Below are 20853 nucleotides of genomic sequence, written 5' to 3' on the forward strand. Positions count from 1 at the left end.
ATCAGCACTGCAGATCTTGGCACATGTATGCAAATGTCTAAGTAACTGCTTTTTTTCTCTCTTTCAATTGAACTATTCAGAAGCTTTAAAGAAGCTGTGTCTAGGTTCAGGACCAGGGCTTCTCAACTGCTTTACAACAGTGTATAAGTATGTAATCACTTATAAACATGTTTCATCTGCACTGAAGTCAGTGGTAGTACTTCTGCTGAAGTATTTGCTTTATCTTAATAAACAATTCAAGTAGGTTTGTAAAAACATCTCTGTCCCTACAGTAAGAGAGATGAAAGGGAAGAAGTGTGCGTCATCTTAGTAATAAAATGCTTTCTCAGCTCCTGACCAAATATGTATGCTTTGATCTGAGATTTTAGGTAAAATTATCTATGTTGAAACGTTGCATATGCTACAAATGACTTGGAGGGGGAAGAGGTGTCATAATTCAAATAAGTTAGATAGTACTTGGCCTTGGATGATGCACTGTTCCTAATCCAGTAAGATTTGATGACAGTAACAGTAAATACTCTATGTTGTGGTATATGCCATTACTTCTGCAGGAACTTTGTATTCCATTAAGACCTTTATTGTTCTGCCAAAACAGAATTAATATACATGTATATGTCTAGCTAGCCTAGTTCACTGATCATACTGGGTGTGCTTTAAGATGCAGCTTAGCGATTCTGATTTTAAAAAAATAAAAATCTCTCAAAGGGAGCAGTCTGGAAAGTACTTAAAAATAATTGTTAGTAACAATAGTATGTGCTAGCAATGAAAACTATTACGTTTCACCAATGCAATTTAGCTACAGTCATATCTCTGTCTGCAGTAGGGTTTTATTTTGTGGGTTTGGTTTTGTTTTGTTTTGTTTTTAAGGTAGGCTTTATATCCCAGCCATAGTGGCAGGTGCAGATAAGGCCTTGGAGATTTTACATCTTTGCCCAAGAATTTGACTTGTAGCTGAGACTCGGTTTAGAAGAAAACCAAACAGACCACAGCTGATGAGGATGTAGCTTCTTGGTTATGTGTCTGTAATATGTAGCTATAGAGATAAGTTACAAATAATGGCATGGAGCAGGAAGCAGTGATACACTAATAAATAAACATGACCATCCAAAGGTAAAAAAAAATTAAATTATTAGTTTATGGAAGGCTTTTAATACGCACTCAGTCACAAAGGGGACTTGTGTAGAGGTACTGGTAAAATAAAACTGTACACAGTTAATGTGTGTAGGTAATTCAATAAGACAGAATAAAAAAAACGCAGGAGTAAACAGCACTGCTTATCCATGGCTAGATGAGAAATTATGTCACTTTCTACTTGAAAGCTTGTTGTTCATAGTCAGTGTGATAGATGGGGAAATCACGAGTGAGGAAGGAAAAAAAACCACCAAAGATTAGTCCAGTTAACTTTTTTGAACTCTTCCTTTTTGTCCTCTCTTTTCTTAGTTCCCATTGTTAGACTTTGTAATTACTAGCTTATTCTTTAGCCGAGAAGAATTTGGGATGAAAAGAAAGAAAATATCTAAAGCAATTTAGTCACATAATAGCATGATTTCCAAGTTAGAATGTGTATGCTTCTGTGTGTGTATTTGGAGGGTTTTGCATGTGTTTCTTCTTTATGCACATTTCACAGTGCCTCTGTGGGTAGGGCTCATTGTGCCAGGTCCTGAATACATAGCTTGTCAGAGCAGCATCTCTTCTAGAAAGCAAGAGCTTGTAGACAGCAGTGGATTAAAAAGCAAGTAAGAAAAAGGCATAAGGATAACTAAATAGTCACTGGTTTTAATTTGGAAATCTAATCTATATGGGGTAGACCTGGTAAATAGGGTACCTGGAAGCAGCCTGAGAAGCATCATTGAGGTGTTAGACCCAATGTGGCACATACCTCTGAAACTGTTGAAAAGTTAGCTATTGAGGCAATTGAAGAATGGGTTAGAAAATAGCTGTTTTTCTAGGAGAGCTGCTACTGTGAACAGCAACAGTGTGAATCTGAAGTCTGAAATCAGTTTTGTGTAAGCAGTTTTCAAAGAAAAAAAATTATATTAATATGCTTTGCATGATACAGGGATTTGAGTCCACCGCTTGAACAGAAAGGGACTTATCCCCAAATACCTGTTCACTTAGTCTTGTTAGCCTTAAAAATCAAACTAATTTAAGCAGAAGCAAACTGTAGCACAAGTAGACAGAATACTGTCTTTATAACATGAATGATCAAAATTATTTGAAGTTTAATCACTAATTTTCACTATTACTCACCTGTAAAAGACAGGTGTTGAAGTAGGGATTGTAGTTAAACTGTTAGATGTTGGGGGAGGGGTGGCGCGGGGAGAAAACTATTGTGGGTTGACCTCAGCCGGGAGCCAAGCGCCCACAGAGCTGCTCACTCCCTGTCCCCTCACAGCAGGGTAGGGCAGTGAAAAGGGAAAAACAGCAGTGAGAAAACTCACGGGCTGAAATAAAGTCAGTTTAATAGATGAAAGCAGGCATTAGGGGGGAGCAAGTGATGCAAAGGCAATCACTCGCCATCTCCCGCTAGCAGACCCATGGCCAGCCAGTCTCCAGGCAGTGCCCACTTTGGCTGTCAGCAACCCTGCCTTCTTCACCCTCTGGCCCTGCCTTATGCTGAGCATGACATTATACGGTATGGAGTATCCTCTGGCAAACCTGACTCTGCTGTGCCTTCTCCCAGCTTCTTGCACACCCCCAGTTAACTTGCTCAGGTGCGGGCAGAGTCCAAAAAAAGAGGAAGCCAGTACAGTAAGCCAGGCAGCAGTTGTGCTTGCAGGCTGCTGTCCTTGCTGTGGTCTGTGTGAGGACTGCCCTCTCCTGGGGGCAGCTGAGGAGATTCAGCAATTCTCGGTCTGATAAATGAAATCTCAGTTGTACCTTGGAGAGCTAAGGTGTTAACTTCTTTCTGTACAAAAGAGCCTCAGCTCTGCCCTTGAGGGGACAGATTGGAAAGCGCACGAAAAAAAATAATAATCAAAGTATACCTATCTAGTAGCAGGGCTTTGTAGAGTTACTACCGCATTCTCCTCTGTACTGGAAGCATTTGGAAAATATTTCTTCCGGAGTGGCAAGTGTTCTTCACTTTGCTATAATTCCTGGCACAGTGTGTGGGATGGTTATATAGGTGCAGAACTGTTAATTTAGGCTAGTACAGAACTGGTGGTAAACAAAGTCCTTAGTAAAATTTGTTCCTAAATTTTGAAATTCTAAAAGCCTCGGTGTTGCAAGCCGAACACAAAGTTAATACAATGAGAGCTGCAGTCTACAATGGCAGCTGAAGGGTGAACAATCACCTGCTTTATCTCAGTAGGTTAATAGCTTTTGCTTTTAAAATTGTCCTCAGAAACATGCTTTCTTCCAAGTGTAGCAACAGGTAGGGTCTTTTCAATTCAGGTGTTATAACTCCTTTCAGAGTTCAAAACGGTTTCCGCAGAGCCCGCAGGACAGGCTGGCTGTAAGGGATTGCTACTCGGATGCGGGTTTCCTTTTGGGTTAGGGTTTCCCACTAGAGGGAAGTGTGGGACAGGAGTCAGAAATTGCTGAAAGCAGGAGGGAAGGTTCTGATTTATCTTGGTCGTGTGTATACCAGAAAGTAGTAATTGTCTCTGGTGTGGCTTGCCAAGATATTAAAAAGCTTCTGGAGGCAAGAACCTTAAGCTTGGGAACGACTTTTTTCAGCATCTGCCTTCTCTGCACAAATACAATCCCTGGAAGGCAGGGAGAGCTCTAAGTGGGCTTTAACATTTTCTGATACTACAGCTGACAGCTCAAAGCATTTGCAGTTGCTATAGCCGCATTATTAGCGAGAAAATATAATGAAAGGAATCATAGAAAGAAGGTCTTTCTGCATGGAGGGCACAAGCCGGGACTTGCCAGGTGTTTGTTGAAGCCTTCTCTTGCAGCTGCTACCTTCTGGTGCCAGGAGCCACTGCAAAGCCAGCGTAGGAGGGGTCATGATCAGAATTATATTTCTTCTCCATACACCAAACCACAGAAAAGTAGGAGGATGGCTGACACTTGGTTTTGGAGAAGGAGCTAGAAGTGTTTCATCCTTGCTGCCAGTGAACATCCAGGATGCAGGAATTCACCAGCTTGGGAAAGAGGGTGGACTCTATTTACCTTTGTTCTTCCTCTTTCTACCCACCCAAAATGTGGAACCAAGGCATAATCTACTGGATCTGCCTTTTACAGTAATATGCAACTTCTAATTCCACAAATTTTGAAGCTTCTTCCCTATCTTCCATGTTTTGAATGGGAAAAGCTTCCCAAATTGCTGAGATTTGACTGGAGGAATATTTTTCTCCTTTGCTGTCTTGAGACGGTCCTGAGAGCTGTGAACACATAAGCAGGAGTCCCTAATACCCCCTTTAGTAGGGATCCTGCTGAATATCCTCAAGTGAAGGGAAAACCTTTCTGAGAATGCAGATAGAATAAGAAATTCTCACTGCCTGTCTTACTGATAAGAGCCAAAGGAGATATGTGTTTATGTATAGACTTAACTTTTTTTATATAATAGCAGCTGGTTTTCCTGGCATATGTAAGGTATTTGCTTTAACACCAAAAATAAAAATTCAGCATCAGTTATCAGATGGACTTGCGAACTCTTAAGTTTTAGGCAATAGGATGGAGTTGCTTCGTAAGATAGCTATATTCTAGTCAAAGAAATGACTGGCTGATCTATTCTGAGTAGAAGTAATTGGCCATATTCCCTCTGGAGAAGGGAGAGTGATTAATGAACAGGACTCTGATATAGCAACTTTGTGGCAGAAGGCATGAATAAATTGTGAACAGTACTATGCAGGAAGAGTTATGTATGTAAATGTCAACTGGGTATCTTTTAGGACTGGAAATTTTTCAAGAAAAGGGTTTATAAATCAAGACAGGAAACTTTTTTTCGGTTGTTAGCAGTGCATAGATACTTTCATGTGGCTGAGATCTAAGGGATATTTGGGGAGCAGGGGAAATAGCAACAGTTTAGGGGATTTTCCCTCTTACTGAGAGATGCTGACATCAGTTGTGACTCAACATTCTTCACATAATTTCTGGATTGTTTTCTCCTGCATTTGGAGACTTAATTATCCACAAGCTCTAATGTCAGGACCACTACACTTGTAATTTTGTAACGTAGCCTCTGTAACAGCTCCTTGCAAACTCCAGGTAGGCAAAGGGTCATTCGCTTATCTTGAAAGAGCAGGGAGACCACATTAGACTGAAGTGTACACTATCAAATTCTTAATTAAGTCTGGGGTGGGAGGAGATTAGTATCACAGTAGTGCTGGTTTTCAGTGGGACCTGAGGACAAATTGTATGTTTTCACTTTGCAACTATCTGTTCATCTAGTTATCAGGACAACAGGAAATCGCTCATGGGTACCAAACTTAGTGAAACATACTAAGCCTTCAAGGTGGGACTGAGGATGATTAAAAACAAATGAGTTGGTGTTCTCCTAGTTGGAAACAGAAACTCAAAGCTCTTTTGCATCCTGAGAGAATACTACTAGAAAATAGTTATGCAATTTTGTGAGGTAGTGAGAGAAAAAAAAAAAAAGGACGATCTTGTCTCTGCAGGCTGTCAGTGCTGCTTCAGCACACCTGGGTGATGTACAAAGTGGGGGGAACTGCACAAACTGTCACACTGCTGCTGTGACCATGCAGACAGAACAACAATATGAATTGTATTTACTGAGATCTGTCTTGCAAATGGAGTAGTTCTGGATTGCAAGGCCGTACTTAAATGAGTCTGTACGGGTTAACCAAGAATATCAGTTCATTCACCAATGTTATGGGATCACATCCCATGAAGAGGCAAGACTAAAACTGAGGCTTACTATTGCTAATAACTTAAGCTGAAAAAGTGAAGAAAATATCTGGTAAGCTATTGCTCGACTGTACTAACTGCTTGAATTTGAGTTGCATGTGTGCTGTGAGACATATAGCTGCATGATGGTCATGATGTAGTAATGAGTTAAACCTGTAAAGTGTAAGGTCTGATTTTTGTCACCTCAGATGTCAAAGAAGACATGATTGAGAGTTGGTAATAAGGTATAATCATATGTATGCCTTAAGATGAGCAAAGTGAATATAAATTTCTTTATTAAATAGTCTCTTAAGTGTTGGCTAGGTAAAGGACTCATACAGACTGATGCTGAGTATCTTGCAAAATTTTGTTACAAGTGCTTGAGGTGCATAGTACAGCATTTAGGTGTAATGGGTAACGCTACTTCATGCCTGAATGTTTTGGTAAGCTGGGAGACTGCAGAGTGTTTAGTGTTTGCTAGGTATCCAGTTGAGTACCAGCTTTGAAATTCTGTGCATCTTTGCTGTTGTGGAGATGAGTTGGAAGTCATGCAAGCTGTCAGACAGCCTAAAGTTCAATTACTGATTTCTTTAGGTTTTTATGGGTTGCAAAGTGGAGTTGGTTCTGCTTAATGTTCTTATTTTGCTTGTTGTTTTCTCAGTGGCTTATTTCTGTTGCAGTGTTAGCTATTTTCATGTGGAGTGGACTTAACTTCAGTTAACACAACTTGCAGTTGTATAATCGCATGAGCAGGGCAGCATCCATCACACGCTGAAGTGATAGTACCCCACATCATAAAGTGATGTACGTATGTGGTGCGTATCTTTGGTGCTGGCTGTGTGTCACTTCACATAACCAGTTGTACGCAGGTCCTCCTCCTTTCCTCCTTTCCCATCACCTAATGGGCCTGCTCTAGTCATGGCATGTTCTTGTCTGTTCTGTCTTGACTGTTAGGTGCCTTCAGGGGTATGTATCTTGCCTTCAAGACTTTAGAAAACAAGATGCAGAACAATATTAGTTTGATGTGGTTTTGGCAAACAGGGTTGAAAAGCATTTTATAGGTAGTGATTTTTCACTATTCACTATGTGAAGAATCAATAATGAAGTAAAATACTACTTTTCTTTAAACTCTAGAGATCCAGAAAGTTGACCTGTTTTCTTGGTATAATAAGAACCTTCAGTTAACATCCAGCTTCACTAATTTCCATGTACTGTGGCTGACTGTGCTTTGAACTGAAGCTCTGGGGAAGCCATTAATAAATAGGAAAATAGCTTGTATAATCCAAGGTTCTGTTTATTATATGTGAATTGTTTAATTATGCTTAAGGTAATAAATTACTCTCTAATATCCCATAATCAAAGAAGTTCAAATGTGTTGCATATGAAAGAATACCATTTATATCTAAGTAAAGCCTTCTACCTTTTAAGGATGTTATCTGTGAAAATTCTTTGTACAGCGTGTGCCAGAATACCTCTGACTTGGTTCAGAGCTGTTTGAAAGGTCTTGTCTGTGTAAGCATTTTGCTTTTCTTTCATCTTCTCTTTTAAATGTTGAACTTTGAACAGAACTTGGTGCAATTGCACTGTATATATGGCTGTATGTGGGTTTTTTTCCTTTCTAGGAAATATTTGTTTCTACTTGATAGCAACCCTGGGTTAACCGCATGATCATGCATGCAGTGAAATGCATACGAAGAAAATAGTATAGTATGCGTGTTTTTGAGTATATAAAGAGAACCTAAAAAACTAAAAGCCCAAATAAATGATTGCTGGAGGGAACATGTTGATGCATTTAAGTGAACTCATGGGTGGGTAACCATAATAAATCTGGCAAGTGGGATGATAGTGGACATGTATGTGTGTGATCAGTACTGAGATGCAACTGAAGGAATGATATAGCATCATATTCAAAATGCATTAGTGTAGTTGACAGATATCCATCTGATCACAATCTCTGTGAACAAAGAATATAAATAATACAACAGGAGAAATGAAGAATGTGCTAAAGAGGTGCTTGACATACTGCAGAATTAACTCTGTACTCCATAACCAAAGCATAACAAGGTTTTGAGTTCCCAGTGATGTTACTAGGTGTGCAGCTGTTGTGGGATGTAATTTTCAGCTGAGACTGTAACTTTGTTGCTATTTCCATAAATTTCAGAAAAATATGCCGCAACTGCAAATGTGGTCAGGAAGAGCATGATGTCCTCACAAGCAATGAGGAAGATCGGAAAGTTGGGAAACTCTTTGAAGATACAAAATACACAACCCTTATTGCAAAGCTGAAGAATGATGGCATTCCCATGTATAAACGCAATGTAATGATACTGACTAATCCAGTGCCAGCCAAGAAGAACATATCCATCAATACTGTGACTTATGAGTGGGCTCCTCCTGTTCAGAATCAGACGCTTGTAAGTCCAACTCACTCTTTCTTCATGTTCAAGGCAGGAGTTGATGGAAGATAGAGAAGCAGAGCTTACCAGAAGGATAAATTTGCTTGTTGTGATCTTCTTTTCTTCCTCAAAACTGAAAATGTGGTGCCTGTTCAATGAGCCTTGCCTCTGTCATCTTGCAGATGTGGATGCTTGTCTATGGAACTTCTTGAGAACCAGGGAGAGGTGGTTTTTAATAGATAGGATTAAGTGTTATCTGCTAACTCCCTGGAGTCCAGTTTCTCTAACCTGCCTTATTTTAGTAAACTTGAAAAATTTGCATGGAGTGTGGGCTTAAAAGGAAAAATAATTTAAAAAAACCCCACAAAACAAAAACCAAACCCACAACAAAACAACCCCGCAACAATGTATGTTATTGTTTAACGTTAAAGGGAACACTCAGTCTTGCATATAGCTTTTACTGTATATGGTAAGAACAAGGTTAGTGTTGACATCTAAAAAAGCAGCTTTCTTCCAGTATGTTTTCAGCTGAAGTATGAGATGGTAGATAGCCTTCTGAACATTTTGCTTCACTTCTCAAACTTTGATTGCTAATTTGCTCTACTGCAGTGTCTTGTGATCCGTGCCACAATTGCGTTACCTCTGACCTACCTCTCAAAATACCCTTTTTCAGTGATTTAATCAAACCTTGTGCATCTAGATCAACTGTTACTTAACATTCAGTTAGCACTTTGATTTCTAGGCTTGTCCTTGCTTTTTTAAAACTGGAGCACTTTTTTTTTTTTTCTTTATTTAGCTAGAATTATTTATGCAATGGGCTGTGTGCCCCAGGCAGACTAATTCAGCTTCTACATTTTTAAAGCTATACTGATGATCAGCAGTTTTAGATAGCTTTGAAGACACAAGGTGCTGTGTAAATGTTACTTACTCTGAGAAGGAATAACTCTGTTCTGCATGTTGTAAAAGGCTTAAAAAGAAGCCTATCTTTTACTCTGGGAAGAAGCCAATTAATGCAGCTGCCGTATTTTATCTCCATCTACTGTGTTTCAGAAGCTTAATATTTATGGAAAAAACCTTGTTTTGACAAATTTTACTGTCGCTAACAACAGTAGAGATTATTTTAGTCATGTGTTTTCTTAAAAGGATGGGTCTATAGTTGAAATGGCATCTGATATCTAATTCCTCCTGGTTCAGGCTAGACAGTATATGCAGATGCTACCGAAGGAGAAGCAGCCTGTTGCTGGCTCAGAAGGCGCACAGTACAGGAAGAAGCAGTTGGCTAAGCAGCTGCCTGCTCATGATCAGGATCCTTCAAAATGCCATGAGCTCTCCCCCAATGAAGTTAAGCAGATGGAACAGTTTGTGAAGAAGTACAAAAACGAGGCACTTGGCGTAGGAGATGTCAAGCTCCCCGGTGAGGTGGAAAAGAGAGGCACTGAGAAGGATAACTTGAACAATGGTGACAGAGGCACTTCAGCTGCTGTAGGAGTGATGGAGGACAAGTCCCCAGATCAGAAGGCATCTCAGTATGTAAGTATAAGAAAGGAAAGATAAAATAAGAAGGTATATTGTCATCCATGTGCTCTCTTTGGTTGTTTAAACCCAAGTAAGTCTTCTGTTAACTTGGAATAGTGAAAATCTGGGGAGGGAAAGAAAGAAGGGGAACTGGAAAATGTTGTGAATGCCTGCACAGAACCCTCGTTTCTGACCATATTTAGGACATTGCAGCAAATAACTTCCTAGGTGACCTTTCCATCCTCATTGCAAAAACACCTTAGCTTGGAGATACAGTATAGTAGGGTGGCTCTTACAGAATAATAATCAAGAAACTTCTGTAGTCCTACAGACTAATTGCTATGCTTTTCTCCTCTTGAAGAGTTTAATTTTAGAATCCTGTTTTCTCCTCTCTTGGAAGAGCACCAAAATTACTCGCTTGACAAATTGTTTATTATTTCTTAGTTTCATTTAACTTTAAAGTAACACTTCTCCCTCCCATGTCCATCAAACCAAACGGTATAACAGCTGTTTTGACTAGCCTTCTTTTCATAATCAGATCAGTTTTATTTTTGATGTATTTTTTCCTCTGGCATCTGATTTGTGCCTTGTAATAGCTCAACAAAAAAAAGGTGTGTAAAATTACCCAGTTTTCCTTGATGTTTCTAAACTGTAGCCATAATACAGTATTTCTGACATATTTTGCTAACTACTTCTCTGCTACCAATTATGAATACAAAATAGGGGTAGGATTACTGAAGTAACTAGGCTAATTTAGTGAAGGTAGACCTTCACTTCAGAATTGCAAAAGCTCCTATAACTTGATTTCTAGCTGTGTTGCTATCATATGTATGAATCACAAAAATTACTTGTGTCCAGATTACATACAGAAAATTAATGAGTTCTAGATGGAGATGAAGTTATTTGTTAACATGGCTGTAGAATATAGCTTTCGGTGTTATTGGGGGGTGTGGTGTACTTGGTGTGTCTTTGTGTTTTTTAAACTGACAGTGTATTTCTTCTAGCGTAATTAATATGGAATATAAAATTAACACTTTAGCTTTGAACATGTGCACCTACCATAAATAGCTGTATGCTGTGCCATTTGGTTACCTGTAGCTACTTTTTAGATTTAATTATTCAGTTATTTTTGCCATTATCTTGTCATGGAGATTCTAAGATACTAAAACATTATTTTGTTGTGGATTAAGTTGCTGTCATTCTGCATTCATGCAGCCTCTTCTGCTGGGTTACTTTGGTTTCACCGGAGCAATTCTTCACTTTTCTCCTCAAGACAGACCTACAGAAATACATACCTTGCATTGTACCCTGCTGGCCAGCTGGCCTGGACTACGTTAAGTCAAGGGCAGGATGCTCTCTGTCCTCTTGAGCAATTGCATCAACAGGTGTTTTGTTTATACATTACACCTATTTATTGCTTCAAAACTTTTCTTACTTGAGCACCTGAATATACCTCCTACTGTTTAGGCCAGGCATACCTCACCACTGTGGGCTGTGGTTTAGGAGACTTAGAAGTGTTTAATAGTGTAAGTGAATATTTGAGTTGCTTATCTGTTGTCAGGTACTGAGTTTACCCTGGGCTAAATAATCAGCGTTTAGAGAGATTATTTTGAAGCATTTTTTTTTGTCTGATTTCTGCAATGTGACTTAGTCTTAGTTATGTGCTATAACATTATCTCAACATCTTTTTTTTTAACAGTTCAAAATAAACCAATACAAAGAAGAGCTCTTAAATGCCTTGCAGAAGAATTGTCATCCTTGTCTATGCTTTTTTCTATTAGTTCTGCATCTTTGCTCTCCATGTTTTCTTGTATGTTTTTGTTCAGACTGAATCTGAAAGCATATATTCCCATAGCTGTAGTAAATAGAATGTCTTGAAAAATTATATTTCATTGTAGGAATGGATTGCAATTCCTTTAAACATGATTTCAAAAAATCAACAAAACACAACCAACCAGCTCTCAGCTATTAATGTAAATATACATGTAATAATTGCTTCTGTTTAAAAAAAAAAAAAAAAATAGATCTGTTTCACCGTGACTGAAAGCTGAATAACAGAAAAATGGATATTCAGCATATTTTAGTCTTGTAAAGAAGCAAATCTCTTTATGCACCTTTCAACCACCTAGGCTGGGGATGTTACAAATGATAGGTAAATGAATCGGCTTGCTCTTATCTGGGTCCATGCAACTACTAAACCTTCCAATTGGCTTCTCTTGGAGTGTGAGGTCTGAAGTAGAAAGAAGAGTCAAGAAGCTTTATATACATACATATTTACACTTCCCCTTTCATGCTGTGCTTCTTCCCCTTTTGATGTCTTCCTTTGTATACTTTGAAATCGCTTGTCTGAAATATGGGGATCTGATCAATATGCCTTACAGCTGAGACACTTTTTATTTTTCCATTTATTTTAATTTTTTATGTGTATATACACACACACGCCGAGTTAGAAAAGCCATTTATGGCTGGGCTTGTCGTGATGTAAATCATAGCGTAAACCTTCCCAGGATGTTCAGCCCAGTCTGCTGGAGTACAGGAAATGCCAAACTGGTGGTTAAAGTGTACATAAAAATTCTTATTTCAGTAACCTAAACAACCTGTGTTTTTTGACTTGATGAGAAAACCCTGCCTGTAAGCAGATGTAGGACAGAAGACAGACTGTTAACTTTTTGAAATGACTAGTAGTGTAGCTGTGTTCATAAACTTTGTAGTCCCTTTTCCATAATCACGCTCCCAATTCCAAGATCGTTAATCATGGACTGTTGGACAACAGCCATGAGTGACTAGCATCTCTAGAACACAGCTTTAAACAGAATGAATTTGAAATACTCACAAATGATTTTTTTTTTCCTCACCAGTGGTACAGATTCGACTTGATCTTCTCACGACCTATAAGGACAGCTGTTTTCTTGTCATTTGTTCTAGTCATAGTGTAGCTGGTTAGCTTTGATGGAGGCTCTTTTTTCTTCAGTATGTAAGGCTTATAGAACATAACATCCCGTTTTAATTGCCTGTTTGTTTTTTTTTTTCTAAGAATGGACTGTAGCTGCAAGAAGGTGAATATGGCGAAATACAGTAATCCATTTAGTAACACTAGTGCAATGTCAGTAGAATGTGCATCATCTTGAACTGCTTAGTTAAACCTGTACTGTGGCATCATGTCACGCTACTGTCTGATCACGGGAGGGTAAACTAATGCTTTAATTTTGGTCTGGGAAGGTGGAATTAAATATGTCAGTAATATGTACTTGCTTTTAATAGACGTCTTCAAAGACTTATTTAATTTGGCAATAACCTCTTTCCAGTCCTGCTATCGCTGCAAACTGAACATGAAAGAAGGTGACCCAGCTGTCTACGCAGAACGTGCTGGATATGACAAACTGTGGCACCCAGCTTGTTTTGTCTGTTGCACCTGCAGTGAACTTCTAGTAGATATGATCTATTTCTGGAAGAATGGTAACCTGTACTGTGGAAGACATTATTGTGATAGTGAAAAACCCCGCTGTGCTGGATGTGATGAGGTAGGAAGTATACCAGACCTTTGTTTTAGCACACATTTGCTCCCATGAGAAGTGAATATGACTTAGTAAAGTATTTCGGTGTAGGGACATGATGTCTGTCCTACAGCTTTCACCAGTTTTAGCTGATCATAGTTGCAAGGAACTCAAACTGATACGGACACTCAACTTTGAGAAAGATCCATAGTTTTGCTTTGGGTTTGATGGGCAGTTTGTGTGGTCTGCAGGGACATAAGATGTAATACATGAGTACAAATTCTTCTATGAAGTCCCAGTTACATAGCTGTTTGTGGAGGGCACTAAGTGGAGGACCTTGCCAAAGCACACCTTGTGTGACACACAGTGAGCAAGCAGCCTGCCTGGAGCCTGTGGCATCTATGGGCTCTTCATAAACAAAATGGGGACTTTTGGGAAACGGTCAAGTAAGTGAATGCCTTTTGTTTTTGTTGTTGAAATTACTTGAAATGGTGGAATCGTGCGTGAGGAGCTCCTTGGAAATTACAAGGCATCCTGAGGCTTTATTGAAAGGAATACTATTCAAATGACTATATCAATATTTGTTTGTATCTTACTTACAGCTAATATTCAGCAATGAATACACACAAGCGGAAGGTCAAAGCTGGCATCTGAAACACTTCTGCTGTTTTGACTGTGATTGTGTTTTGGCTGGGGAAATCTACGTAATGGTAAATGACAAGCCAGTCTGCAAACCCTGCTATGTGAAGAACCATGCTGCGGTAAGACCCTTACATGTGTGTTGGCCTTGTGAAAGAAGGGAACATACATCTACGGAGCTTGAAACTCGTATGTAACATTGGGAGAACATACGAGTTTCAAGCTCCGTAGATGTATCTGAAGAGTACAAGTGGAATGTAAGCTTAGGCTTAAGTCAATTATCTTTTTTTCCCCTTTGAAAAAAACACTTTGAATCTACTAAATACTTGTCTGCTTTTATAAACTTGAACAAAAGCCACTGGTGGGAGGAGGCTGTTTTGAAAATATCTTTGCCAGTGGTGAAGCAGGATTTTGTAACAGGAGGAGTAAAGTAGGTGAAGATAGTAATGCTGCTAAACATGTAGTTTGTGTCTATCTTAGTTCATTGTGACCAGTGGGATTCAACTTCAGCTAGTGGGCTAAAAGCCTGTAGGCAACTGCAATCTAGGTGCTTTCTTTGTATTTCTAACCACATGAGTTATAAAGGACAGTGACTGATGGGATAAAGCTAGAGATTTGGGAAAGGCTGGTAGTTCTTGATTCCTAATTACGCTAGGAACTCTAATCAGAGATGAAGGTCCATTCATATCTACCAATTAATTGGCTGTTAGTTTGGAGTTTGATCTAATGTGCATCTAGACTATTCATGTACTCAATGGAGGGGAAAATTATTATCTCTAGCTGGCAGTTAATAATCCTCTGAGGTTGGTGTGAGGAATTATCTTTTGGAGAGGCTTTTCTTTCTCTTAAAACATTAACTTCCTTTAAATATAAATGTTAATTTTTTGACAACCAGATTTTAAGATAAATTACATCCAAGACTTTCTGGTAACCTTTAATCCTTTGGCATTGCTTTACAGCTGCCAATGCACAGGAAGATTTGTAACTAATCTGTAGTATAGGGGTTAATACATGAAGATCTGTGCTGTTTGGCACAACAAGCTTTTATCATTATTTTGGCATTGGGAAATCCTAATCATCATAACTGTCTACTAACTTCTTGTGTGTGTTTTATTATTTTGTGTTGTCCTCAGCTCCATTCTGTTTGGAAACTCTGCTTTGAAAATAAAGGAAAATCAAAAGCTGGAGAGTTATTTCAAAGGCTTTTTTAACACCTGTCTCATCCAAAAACATTTTAAGAATTCTAGCTTTTACTGGACTTGTATAGGATGTGTGTGCCTCATTTAACTTTTGTCTTGTTTCTAAACAGATCTGCCAAGGCTGTCATAATGCTATAGATCCAGAAGTTCAGCGTGTGACATACAACAACTTCAACTGGCATGCTACGCCGGAATGCTTCTTGTGTTCCTGTTGCAGCAAGTGTCTAATTGGCCAGAAGTTCATGCCGGTAGAAGGGATGGTCTTTTGCTCAGTGGAATGTAAGAAAAAGATGGTGTCTTAAGAGAAGATTCACACAGAATCAAGCATTGCTGTGTTCCAAAGGCTCTTGCATTTCTACTGTAAAATATATAGTATCAGGGCATTTAAAGTTATTGAAAGTATTAAATACCATTTTCCCAAAGATTTTTTTTTTCATTACTAAAACTTGCTATGTAATCTCTGTTTCTTAGCTGTAATAATACTTTCTTTTTTGGAATATTGTTCCTGAGTCTAAAGTCAAATAACTCTGTATCCCAGAAATGTAAGAAAACTGTGTTATGAACTATATCCACTTTAAAGGAGGTCTTCACCGTGAAGGATCTTTTTGCTGTGTCTTGTCTAATGGAAGAAGAAAATGTGAAAATGCTCCAATTTTATTTGTTTTGTATGATAAATGTAACACTTCCACTTTTGGATTTTGCTAATTTATCGTTCTTGTAGTTTCCCTGCTTTCATCGAGCACTTTACACAAAATGACCAGCTTTACTGCCACATACAACTTTGTTCACTAGTCCTCAAGTATGCACAAGTATGCAGGGAGAAAGAAGCTTAAAAAAAAGTTGCCTGTAATTATTTGCTTGTTGACACACAGGTTCTTGAGGGGGGATAGTGACTACTCACATCTAGTTTGTAAAGTGACCATAGCAATAGAAAACTGTGTTGGCTGGTGTGTGTTTCTTTGTTCATGTCTGGAAAAGCTTTCAGTTTATGAATATTGAAGCTACTTTACAGATATTTGGGGCAAAGTGGCAGAAAATAAGGGGGAGGTCTTGCTCGGACTTAAACAAAAAAAAAATCCACAACCATTGGTGGGTGTCGCTCTTAGCTTTTCAGAACTCACTTTTTTTTTTTTCATGAATGTTCTTTTCATAAATTGTGCCTTCTATCAGAGGGATGTGGCACACAATACTGTATACATTTCCAAGAATGTAATTCTGCAAAACGATCATACATTGTGCTTTTAATTTGTAAGTTCTTAACCAAAGCGCATAGTCTTTCTGAGAAAACTTCCGGTGGGGGGGGTTGGGGGGCCAGCGGGCAATCACAGCTATTAGCTTTGCTTGCTAGATAAACCAAATGTGTGGTGCTTTCTTTCCCCCCTCCCCGAGAATTACAGATCTGCACCAAAACTTGTTAGTTATCTTTATGCCAAACAACAGCAAATGAGGAGTCTTTGACCTTAAAAAAAAAAATAACAAAAATCTATGCAAGTCTTGTGTTCAGCTCTTAACTTTGATGGTGGCTGTATTATAACACTTCTAAATAAAATTTAGTGTTGTTCACTTAAGTTGTCTATTAGTTCTGTTCTTGTTGAATCTCCTTGAGGGGGGGTGAAGAGGAGGGGAAATGTTTCCATACTTCTTGAGTTTGGGTTGTTGCTTTTTTGTTTTGTTTTATTTAATAATGTCAAAGCTGAAGTCCTGTATTACTGTAAAGTGCTTATAGCTGCAAAACAATGGATCTTGTTCCAAGAAATATGCAACTTCAGAAATTAGTGTGGATTTGCTTTTTGGTCACACAAACTATGGTTCTCATTTCTATTGTAAGATCTAGCACAGGAGGTTTTGAATTCACACAGGTAAGCTAATGTGCTGAGGAAATAGAGTACTGCAAAAATAAGGCACAGGTGTAAGGTACTGGAGCTTGAGAACAAGCATTAAGGAGATTTTATGCTGTCACTGCCATAATAAAAATATTGGCAGTTAAGTGTTGAGGCTTTTTTTTTTTTTTTCATATTTTTTGGCTGTTTTGTCAGGGAGGTCCCTTTGGATCTATTATCTTAGTAAGCTAAGAACAGAAGCTGGAAGCTTTTGTGTATTTCTGTAATAAAAGTACGTTACAGATGCAATTTTGAGCTCAAAGTACAGCAGTTGAAGTTCTGTGCTTAAAAGTAGAATGCTGTTGAAGAAAACCTTATAAGCACTCATTATAACAGTATATTTTTCAGAGAGTTAACTGGCTGGAAGAAACAGTCTGAAGAGGCACTTAGCTAGCTCTATTTATCATACCACTGCCAGAGCGATTTTAACTCTTCAAACATTAAGCACCAAATGAAGACAAAGATTCACAGCAGAAAGCAAGTTTGGCTTTGTCACTATTGGCATGTGTAAAAAGGAAAACCTTAAATTTACTTTTGGGATGTAACTTTCTGTCTGTCTTCGCTTTATGTTCTGTGTCGCATTTTACGTGGCTACTGTGACAGCATAGGTTGTTATGACTCAAAGTTTGAGGTTTTTCAGGGTAGAGTTCTGATTTTAGCAACCGTCTGTGAAGAACAAGTAGAGTTATACAGTAGAACCATTAACAGTAAGGATTAAACAGACGTGGGGTGCAGCTTAAGCACCGAAGGTGCAGCTAAGGGTGCCAAAGAGCATGCCAGACCTAACTGGGAGATCTGGGAACTTGATACTTGATATTTTTCCATATGGCAGTAGCAGTCAGCCTTTTCAAAGAACGCCTAAAATTACCAGTTTTCTGTCCACTTACGCTTCTAACACTCCATGAAGTTTTGAAGCTTGCCTAGCGCCCAGAAATTACAGACAGGGTGCAATGCAGTTGAAGTTATTGGTAAACCCTGCATTATTCTCATCTTGTTGATAACCTTAGCTGGAGCATCTAGGTATCACCTGTTGGTTGACTGCTGAGCTCAGGCGCCCAGGAGGCCCGTTGCACAAGCATTGCACGAGCATTTCAAGACTGCCTCTTCCATGCCCTGCGAGCAAAGAAGGTCAGGGGCACTCTGAGCATGTGTAACTAACACTGCTTTTCAGGAGGTACAGGTGTTTATGCACATGACAGGATTTTAGCGCGCTTATCCTTTTCTAACCACTTCATGTTGTAAAGCTTGTGTATATCACTCCAAACATAAGTGTATTGGAGTCTTTACACTCTGGATGAAAAAAAAAAAAAAAAAAAGTGGTTAATGCTATTGTAGCTCTTATGGTACAAAGAACAGCGTTTTCTTTATTTTTTCATGACTTAGTGCTACAACAACATGTTTTATGTCAACTCCAGGCAAAGCATTTCCTTTCTCTGGGAAGAGTTAAAGTCAAGGCCAGCTCAGTTCTATCTAAGAAGCAATTTTGGAGGACACCTTAGCAGACAGACACAGTTAGCTTTGGATTTCATGAGACTGTTACTACCATTTTATGGTCCAAATCTAATACTGTCTTTTATGTAAGGAATAGTTATCCTGTGGGTCTGTAAAGTCCAGGCTGGCAAAGTCTTTGCAAAAACTTTAGAACAAACCCAAATAAATGTGTCTTTCAATTAGTTACAGAAGCTTATACATTGTCGGAATAACCTATAACTTCTATTGACATTGGGATTGCATCTCCAGCTTATTATGATTATACATGTGCTAGAAAGAAAAGAAAATCTTACTTTAAACAGCTTTTTGTATGTATATTTTATCTCTGAAAATTAATGTCTGTGTCTTAAAATACATGCTAATGAGCAATCAACACAGCGACTTCCCCTTTTGATGCAGAATCCTAAGTTTTGAGAGTTATGGAACACAGTTGATGGTGTGAAGTGAAATTCTCTGGTTTTGTTGAAGTAATGACCACTAGCACAAAACTACTTGCATTCAGGCCAATTTGAGGTGCTTGGAACCTCTAGACCATCCGTTCCCAGAACTGGTGAGGTAGGGGTGGCAGGGTGGTAACTCTTGATTTGACAGCCTCTGCCAAGTTTAGCATGGGTTTAGGATGCTAGAGCTAGCAATGGATGGCAAAGACAAGGTTGCCCATCCAGGAAAGGGTCAACAATTCAACTGCAGCAGGCTCTTCAAGGGCACAGGGGCATAATGGCTGACCTGTAAGAACAGGATGAAGGGAGCTAGCATGAGGTTGCAGCAGTTCAAGGGCAGGGACTTGCTCCAGCAGTTTGAGAATTCATATATGATGTCCTCAGGTCCTAGGTGTGGTCTCCCACCACAGCAGAGCCCTATAACTTGTGGCATTCCAGTGGAAAACCATCACAAAAATCACCTCCACAAGAGCAGTCCACTGAGTCACTGAGACCAATGTGGTCTTCTCCTTCTCCAGCCCAAGCAAAACACCGTGAGAGAAGATTCCAGTCTAGTGCACAGCACATCAATATACATGAATGATTTTGTGTGTGGTGGAAAAGGATGTGATAGGCCATAAGAAAGTCTCTTGCTAGGCCTCCACACCTCTTTGTGTGTCAGGACTGTAGCATGCCCTGTTTTATCCTAGAACTGACAGGAACCCAAGCCTGCTGCTGGTGTAAGGCCTGCTGCTCACTTACTCGCCACACTCCACTGAGCACAAACAATTTCAGTACAGTTTTCTGCGTGAAAAATGAGGAAGGTGTGTTCACCCTCTTTTGTATCCCTGGGTGAGTGAAATGTTTGCTTCCAGAAGTGGAAAGTCTGGGTTCGAGGTTGTCCTCAAGCATTTCAGCTCCAAATTGTGCCTCGCAGCTGGGAGAATGTCCCAACCATCACGCTGTGGTGTCAGCTCGGGGCAGGCACTCTTCACGCCAGCTGTTGGAGGTAGGCCATGGCAATTCAGGATATCGTAGTCAACGTAAACTACACATGAGGCAGTCAATACCTGGGTTTGAATGTTAGCTGGAATACACTATTAAAGTTGTATCGCCGTGTCATTACCAGTCAGCAGTGAGTAGCATCACACAGAACTAGATTCTTGATGTTTTCATGTAGAACGAGATTTTGTCTTAAAAGGAGCTGCTTGCTAACGGTATCAAGTTGGAGACTCTGACAAAGGTTGTAAGTGATCAGCCACCTTCATGTATTGCACCTACTACCCTACCGCTTCAACGTGCTAAGGCCAAAAGGCTAGGGTCAGGACCTTCTGAGTCTGCCTTTACTCAATCCGTCAGTAAATAAGTAAATTGAGTTTATTAATTAAGTAAAAGGCTTAAGAATGATACCTAATAAAACTGAGTGTACTGCCAAAGAGATCCCAGTAATAGGTGTTGAATGGAAAGCAAATCATCCAAAGATCATCAACAATCCAGGAGAAGCGAAGAGAAAAATATTCAGTCAAAGTACTAAAAATAACATGTTCATTTTTTCAATGTCTTTATTAACAAAATTATGAAGAAAGGAGCTTTAGGGAGCAAAAGTCTGAAACCAGCTGAGCCAGGACTAGACTCAGACTGTAGATTGCCACCCTGTGTTCATTCACTGCTTCAATCACAAAAGGTGAGGCAGGTATTTCTCACCTGGCACTGGTGAGCACCTAGGTGTACCTGCTGCCCTGTGCCACCACCAGCGCAACAGTGCTGGGTTTTGTGACTGCTATGAGCAATCACAATAAAATGTAACAGATCAGAGTTTCCCCAGCTGCCTCCCCTCCAAACAAGTGAAAAAATGACCCAAATCAGAGAACGTTTCTGCTACAGATTAAGCCCAGCATTGTTCAGATTTGGCTTCAAGCCTAGCATTTTTTTAGAAAACTTTTGCACCCTGTTTATGAGAAAATAGTCAAGTTTCATATATTTGTTAACTTCTCATTTGTTAAAAAAATATAGCATCACAA

At 39.3% G+C, this 20853-nt stretch overlaps 1 protein-coding gene across 1 annotated transcript in view; it reads left to right on the plus strand.

Moving 5' to 3' along the window:
* Positions 1-16610, plus strand: part of TES (testin LIM domain protein) — a 28378-nt gene extending 11768 nt beyond the window's left edge. Inside the window, exons 3-7 of the mRNA XM_055712075.1 lie at positions 7961-8213; positions 9390-9725; positions 13016-13231; positions 13807-13965; positions 15153-16610. Of these exons, the coding sequence (XP_055568050.1) occupies positions 7961-8213; positions 9390-9725; positions 13016-13231; positions 13807-13965; positions 15153-15344 (1156 nt within the window). The 3' untranslated portion in view covers positions 15345-16610. The remainder of the gene's footprint in view (positions 1-7960; positions 8214-9389; positions 9726-13015; positions 13232-13806; positions 13966-15152) is intronic.
* The last annotated feature ends 4243 nt before the right edge of the window (positions 16611-20853 follow it).

Source organism: Falco cherrug, chromosome 5 (assembly GCF_023634085.1).
Source record: "Falco cherrug isolate bFalChe1 chromosome 5, bFalChe1.pri, whole genome shotgun sequence".
In the NCBI taxonomy this organism is placed as follows: Eukaryota; Metazoa; Chordata; class Aves; order Falconiformes; family Falconidae; genus Falco; species Falco cherrug.